Genomic DNA, 7,500 nt, shown 5'->3' on the forward strand with positions numbered 1-7,500 from the left:
CCGTTTGCAAATGCAAACACGCTCCCTCGAACAGAGAACCTTCCACCGAGAATTCCTTATAAGAAAACGTCGAGCTTGTTTCATAAAGACAAGGTAATTAGAAATTGTATGGTGCATTATTTAAAGGAGAACGTACCGAGTTTGTCTGAGTTGAGAAAGTGTTTATCTCTCGCTTTTGGAAAATAATATTATATTGCAGTAAGAATGTCTAGACCTAGACCGCAACTCAGACGTAACAAATCTTCGAGAGTAGGAGATTCTAATCGTCATTTTTATCTTATTACCCGCAGGACTGCTAAACACAAAAAAGACTTGTCAGTTCTATTGTGTATTCAAGATCAATCTGTCACTAAGCATTCAACAAAATTGAACCAACAAAATGAGAGTTATTGTGTAACAAGAGAAAGCTATTGATATCAGGAGACATTAAATCGAACCTAGGCCCTGTTGCTCATGGAACGTGTACACATGCAGTACTGAGAAATCCTTCTATAGCACTGTTGCAGGCTCGATTTGCTCAGAAAGGATTGAAGACACTAGACACTGTACCTCAGATGGTTCATGCTTCTTTTCTTCTGTTGCCCACCAGTTATACAATGATCCTTCCTATCACATGAACGTGCATGCTGCTGGAGTCGAATACGTCAGAAACAACCGTCAAAAATTTATTGGACCAATGTTATTACAGAGCAATTGTGGGTGTGTTGTCACATTAACATACATGGTGTGATGCACTTATTGTGCAAGCAGTTTCCGATGCATTAAAGTAGTAGTAGTAGCTAGTAGTAGCTTTATTAATAAAACTATTGCAGCCTTACGGCTGAATTACGGATTATTTACTTATAATAATAATAACTATAAAAATATATAAAAAGACAAAAGTTTAAAATGATGTAAGCACTCCTTAAAATCTACAATTATTAAAAGTGTATACACAACCCCAGGTTCGATTATTGATTTGCATAACAAAAATTTACAATAGCTGTTATTACAGTTGAGCCCACGTTTCAGCGGTGTTAGTTTCAGAGCGCGCGGAAGCGAGGCTTTCGGGTCAACTTTCGATCAAGACACATGGAAGAGTCTAGTAAGAGATTTGGCGTGCGAAATGCGCAAAAAATAATGAGTTCCCATCCAGAATTTATGTTTTTCTCAGAAGAAGAGAAACTACAGCTGTTAAATGGAAGCTGCCCTCGCCATCTGACAAAGCCTACGCTGAAAACGTGGCTTTCTTATCGTGTAGGGACAGCAAAAGATGGTTCTGCTTCGAGCGACGCAAGCAAACGCGAACTGATGCACAGGTAGGCGCAATTAAGATAAAATATCGTTATCCTTGGGTATTTGGTCTTTTGAAAGTTTAGTGTTCTGACATGAAAAACTCCTATTTTCTGCAGAGTTGTGAGTTACATTAAAAATGGATGGGAAAGCAATTTCACTGAGAAATGGCAACACTTGGCACCAAATGTCATAAACACATTTTCCCCGCCAAACACGAACTCCTTAAACTCTCGTCAACCCGAGTTTCCACAAGCAGCAAACTGGACTCCCATCCAGAAAGCTGGAGATACGTTTCCACCATTCACTATTGAAAACATGATGAATTACTTTATTACTAGAAAATCAGCTGATGATGAAGGAAATAAAGACTACAAGAATTTGAACAGTAAGGCGTTTGGGCTTTTTAAGCATGGCCATGTCCAACGAATTGAAATTGCGACAGAAGAAAACACAGATCAGATCTACATTAAGTGCGAATGCTTGCCAGAGATGAAAAAGAATTTGACTTACAAGCTTCACGTGTCTATGATAAATTCAGGAGAGCAAGCTGGTGAGATCACCTATGCTTGTTGTAGTCCATGTCCAGCAGGGAAAGGTCCATATGCTTCTTGTAAACACCTTGCAGCTTTATGCTTTGCACTTGAAGAGTATGTGGGATTAGGGCAGAGGAGGGAGTTCACCACCTGTACTGACAGGCCTCAGACATGGAATCAGCCACGAAAACGCAAACTTGACCCAAAGTCTGTCTATGAAATAGATTTCTGTAAAAAAGTGTATGGCAAAGAGAAGGCAGGAAACACAAAGATTCTTCACGACCCTAGATTGCTTGTATACAGAGAGCCTAACACTGAGAAAGCAAACCAATGCCTGCTTGATAACATCAAGGAGGCTAATTTAGAATGTGGTTTTTTCAACATTTTGTCACATGACAAGCATCTTACAAATGCATCTGTTGAGACCCAAACAACTTGTAGTAACATTATTTCACCACCCAAAGAACAACGAATTTCACTGGATGAAATTTATGAAAGGGCAAACAGAATCAAGAAAAATCTCTTTGTGGATTCACATGAAAGGGAAAGAATAAAGGAGGAAACAAAACAGCAAAGTGGATCTCAGGAATGGTTTGAGGCCAGGAAAATAAGAATAACTGCTTCAAAATGCAAGAGAGCAATTCAGAGACCCACAACTAGTCCTACTAAGGCTATGATAGAAATTCTTCACTTGAAAGAAAATTTTCAAAGCCAGCAAATGAAGCAAGGACTTGAAGATGAAACTAAAATACTGAAAATGTACGAAGAGAAGCTAGGTTGCACGGTCAGTAAAGTAGGATTCATAATTTCTTCTACACACCCATTTCTTGGTGCATCACCAGATGGAGAGGTACTTGAAAAGTGTTTGGTAGAGGTGAAAAGGATCTTTCCTGGGACAATGACTTTGGAGGAGGCAGTGTGTAGGCGAGGGATTTGTAAGAAATCTAGCAATGGTCTTATTGTTAACCAAAAGCATGCATACTTTTACCAAGTGCAGCAGCAGCTATTCTGTTCAGGTTTTAAATATGAAGATCTGGTTTTGTCTGACCTGAAGGAAATTATTGTCCTTAGCATTAAAAGATGCTCATCTTTTTCAATTCAGTGTATTCCGAAATTGCAAGTTTTTTATGACCAATTCATTGCTCTTGAGCCTGCATATCCTCGTGTGGCCCTGGGTCTCCCTCGACTTGGCAAAGCTGTTAGAGGAGTGTGACATACAATGCTTGATTCTAAGTAGCAGATCAGTTTAACAAGATTCTCAAAACAATTGTAATTTACTTATGACTCTTTCAGTTGGTTGCAGAGCCATTCAAATCTAACCTTGTTCCCAGGGTCTCTTCTCCTCACATCCCCGGAGTGGGAGACACCCTGGGAACAATTACAAGATTTGATTCAAACCACCTTATCAGAAAACAGCGAAGTGTTATCATGAGGAATTTGAGGACATCATTGCAATAATAATATATTATGATATACAATAAGAATGTGATATGGGTTCTCTGCTTAAAGATTTTATTTGATTGTTATTATTATTGTTGTTGTTGTGACTAGCAAGATTTCTTTCTACTTTAACCAAGGAGAATTAAAGTTGCATTTCATGACTATCAAAAAAGCTCGTTTTCATATTAATTAATAGCAAAGTGTTGTCACTTTGTTAGCAAGGTTGCAGATAACTTAAGTATGCAACTTGATGCAGCCCCCTGCAAATGCGCTGTCCCCCGTCCCGACTTAACAGGGCCTGAAACAAAACAAAAAGACTACCATTACTTTACCAGAGGGGACATAAAGTTTGTGAGCATCGCACATACAAAAAATATCATGTCAATTAGACCACTCTTGCATAGAGTTGTTGGAATGAAGTCTAAAATGTGGTAGTTCTTTATCCGTTCAATTGCACGTTAAACATGGATTCTAAGACTTACAATTCGGCGGGTTGCTAACATTTCCTGTTCAGAAAACTGTCCTGACTGATTCATAAATGGAGGGACATTAACCCTGACACCTTTAGAGGCCAACATTTCCTGAATATTGAATCCACGATCTGCCATGACTTCATCACCTCTCTGCAGTTTGTTAATAAATCCAGACTTGCTGGTTATTTCCTTATCAGAAATAGAACCGCCATACAGGTCTGAAATAAAACATACACTACCACTTGGAGTAATACCCACCAGTGCCTTAAGAGTATTACTGTTCTTATAAGTTGAAAAGGTAAGCTGTTGTGCTTCTGGGTTGCTGGGTTTCTCTATATAGATCTCAGTTGCATCAATAATAACAGTTGTTCCCTTGTACTTGTTCTTAAAGCATTCAGGCTTATGTAATTCAATAATTTGTCTCTCAGGGAAGACTTCTAATTCTTTAAATCTGTAGTACATAAATTTCGTCCAAGTTACAATAATTCTGCTCACAAGGCTCTGGGATATTTTAAATCTTGCAGCCAAGTCCTCCTCGAGTAAACCAACTTTGAAGCGACATAATACAAGGAAAAATTCTTCCTCCACGGACAAGGTCCTTTTGGGGCCTGCCTTTTCTTTCTTTTGGGCATCTTTTTGTTCACTGTTGCTGTAGACTAGTTGGGAAGCTGCTTCCCTTCCTAAAAAGCTAAGAACCATGCTGAAAATTTCATAGTTAGGAAACCCAGTATAGAACTTAAATAATTTTGGATTACCCTTAATACTGTTAATATTAAAGAGACTTTTTTGGAACATATTTTCCAACTCTTTCCTCAGTTCCCGTTCCTGTTCAAGCTGTCTCATTTTCTCAGTAAGTTCGTCTTCAAGTTCCTTTCTTTGAGTCTCCAGAAGTTCATTTAAGCACCTCACCTCGTCTTTCTTTGCTTCAAGCTGGTTCATTAATAGTTCCTCATTACTTTTAAGTACCTCAGTTTTAGCGGCGGTCACACTCGGCAATTCGGATTGCTGAGACGGAAAAATAACTGCTTCTTCAGGTGATATTTCAACAGAGTCAGGTTGGGCCTTCAGTTGATTTGCGCCAACCGGTGACGAACGATCAACAGGAGCTTTTCGCTTGGGCTTTGCCTTCGGTGTAAAACTGAACCTTGTGGGCACGGATCCAGGTTTCAGATACGCTCTTCCTCCCATACGGTGCTTAAAACATTCCTCTGAAAAATGTCCGCTACAAAGATATGAATGCTTGGAAACCGGTGGGTTTTTTCTCTTCATCTTGGCTAACCACGCTTGAAGGAGTTTCCTGTTCTTTATTGGCAAAGAATGCCACGATAGTTTCGCACATCTGGGGTTGTTACTTCGGTTAACACATCCATATGCTATACAGTGCCTTGCCATACTTTTCACGATAAAATTAGGCCAAAGAAACCACAAACGACTCGAAAAAAAACCAAGAAAACAGTCATCGGAATCAAGAAATCACAGAAGTCTTCGGTAAGAAATTTTTGTTTTGACCCGAAAGCCTCGTTTCCATGCCTTCTGAAACTAACACCGCTGCGACGTGGGCTCAACTGTAATAACAGCTATTTACAATGAAGGGCATTCGCAATGACAAAATGTTGCAATACATATAAATGAATCCAGTGAGGGGTGGGCACCACTAACTGTTATTAACATTATACATCTAGATGAAAGACTATGTTTCAGCAGTTCAGTTAGATTACAGTCGAACCTCCACTAACCGCCACCTCTCCACAACGGCCACCTCTCTACAACGGCCACTTTTTTTTGTCCCGGCGGACAGCCCATACATTACCTCTTGTTTAAACCTCTCCACAATGGCCACCTCTCTACAACGGCCACTTTTTTTTGTCCCGGCGGACAGCCCATATATTACCTCTTGTTTAAACCTCTCTACAACGGCCACCTCTCTACAACGGCAACGGCAGCTAAAGCACGTCCTCAACTGGCAAAATAACCTCTCGACAACGGCCAAGTTTTTCAGCGACTGACGAAAAAGTCAAGAATGGTCACGAGATTTGATCTGTGTGGCGCGTCGATGATTAATCTCGGCAAGTCTATCATTTAAGATTAAAATACAGTACTTTTTTGTAAGAACCCTTTTTTTAGAACATACTTAGAACATATTTGTTTTTAGACTACGAGTAGTAGTCGCTAACTTTGGCGATCTTTATCCAGCGAACACAAGCACGCGCGAGAAAGTCACCTTCCGCGAGGAAACGCGTCGCGAAGGAAAAAAAAATGGACAAAATTATCGACTTTACTGGCAGTCTAATTTGTTTGTTTATTTTTATTTTTGTTTTCGTATTTTTATTCTCGGGTTGGTTGGAGGGACATCTTGTTCGCGGCATCAGTGCAAGTCGCACAAGCATTTGACAAGCAACTTGATACCACATGACAGGTTTCCGAGTCACGTCGTCTTGATTTATTGAAACACCTATGCCATCATGTATCTGTGTTTTTAAACTTTGGATTACAGCCATTTGCACGAACTCCTCTCGCCAGTAAATCGGTAGACACAAGGTATCTCGAGACCATACCCTGCCCCTCTGTTACCACGTTTTCCAGTCACTTCTAAATGCCCAGATTTTTGTTCCTCGCCTCAAAAATTTTGTCACTGCACAAGCCATTAATCTCGGCACATGTCCAATTACTTCATCATTAGTTGTGACTTGGTTCGGGTGAACATCATTCTTGCGCTCTGTCTTGTCTGTGTTTCCTGCATTACCAGCTTTCTCTCGCACTACAGCCACAGCATTGATATCTTCGATGTTGCTGGGTTCACACTTAAGTTGTCTTTTCTTGCCGATCTCAGGTTCCCATATGTCCACGTAAGCATGATAGCAACGTACAAAAGCTACCACTTTGATACATGTACTGGCACCATTCGGATCCATGTTTCGTCGATGATAAATTATTAGAAATAAGCCAATCACAACTGCTCGAGACCATTGTTTGTTTCATGTCGATGTCTATATCGAAAAAAGGCGGTAAAACCGGCGATTACGGCTCAGTGTGAAACTGTTTGGATGGCTACAAAATGTCCTCCCGAGAGTGTTTTTCGTGTAAAGCATCAACAAAGTAAGTATGCATTACTTGCAGAAAACCGGTGTGCAATCGTGAGGGGTGTTAATATGCAGCCCTAGAGGAAACCGAAGGTTGGAAAGCCTTCCAAGGCGTGTCAAGATGTGGTGTCTGCTACAGCAAGAGTAAAACTGGTTTTGAAGATTGTCCAGAACAGTCATTACCAATAAATTCCGGTGGGCCAAGTACTACAGAACCTACAAGGGCAAAAGAGAAACGGAAAAGCATAAAGCAAGACAAAAATCGAGGAGTTAAACGAAAGTTTCTCACGCTAAAAGAAAAAATTGAAGTAATCGAATACGCTAACAAAAATCCATCTGTCGGCAGTAGAGATCTTGCTGCGAAGTTTTCATGCGGAAAGTCTCAGATGAACAGCGTCATTAATTACGTCAGAGAAATTCTTGTTAGAAAAGTGGGCATCTAATGGGGTTGGAAACCTGGAAAGAAAGCATGGTCGTTCCGAGCAGCAGTATGGTGAGCTCAGTAGGATTCTGTGGGAGTGGTATCAACGTTGTAGAGCGTCTAAAATACCAGTCAGTGGTCCTATGTTACAGGAGGAGGCACTTGCCATCGCTTCAAATGGCTGGTTAGAGAAATGGAAAAATCAGCACAACCTCGCACAAAGAAATGTAGCCGGTGAGGAAGGCGATGTAAATGACGATACTCTTTGCAGCTGGATG

At 40.4% G+C, this 7,500-nt stretch overlaps 2 protein-coding genes across 2 annotated transcripts in view; both read left to right on the forward strand.

The window, feature by feature from the left end:
* Positions 1-7,500, forward strand: part of LOC138006848 (phospholipase DDHD2-like) — a 53,431-nt gene that overhangs the window by 29,330 nt on the left and 16,601 nt on the right. The gene's annotated exons all lie outside the window — the stretch shown is intronic.
* LOC138008470 (uncharacterized) lies at positions 1,120-3,036 on the forward strand. Its single transcript, XM_068855799.1, has 2 exons — positions 1,120-1,298; positions 1,392-3,036. The coding sequence occupies exons 1-2, from the start codon at positions 1,120-1,122 to the stop codon at positions 3,019-3,021; spliced, it is 1,809 nt and encodes a 602-aa protein (XP_068711900.1). The 3' UTR covers positions 3,022-3,036.

Source organism: Montipora foliosa, chromosome 6, assembly GCF_036669935.1.
Source record: "Montipora foliosa isolate CH-2021 chromosome 6, ASM3666993v2, whole genome shotgun sequence".
Lineage (NCBI taxonomy): Eukaryota > Metazoa > Cnidaria > Anthozoa > Scleractinia > Acroporidae > Montipora > Montipora foliosa.

What these genes read in the sequence shown, in the direction of transcription:
- LOC138008470 (XM_068855799.1), top strand. Translation starts at nt 1,120, where the DNA reads ATGAGTTCCCATCCAGAATTTATGTTTTTCTCAGAAGAAGAGAAACTA. An exon ending in AAACGCGAACTGATGCACAG is followed by an intron (nt 1,299 to 1,391) that starts GTAGGCGCAATT and finishes TATTTTCTGCAG; the next exon opens with AGTTGTGAGTTACATTAAAA.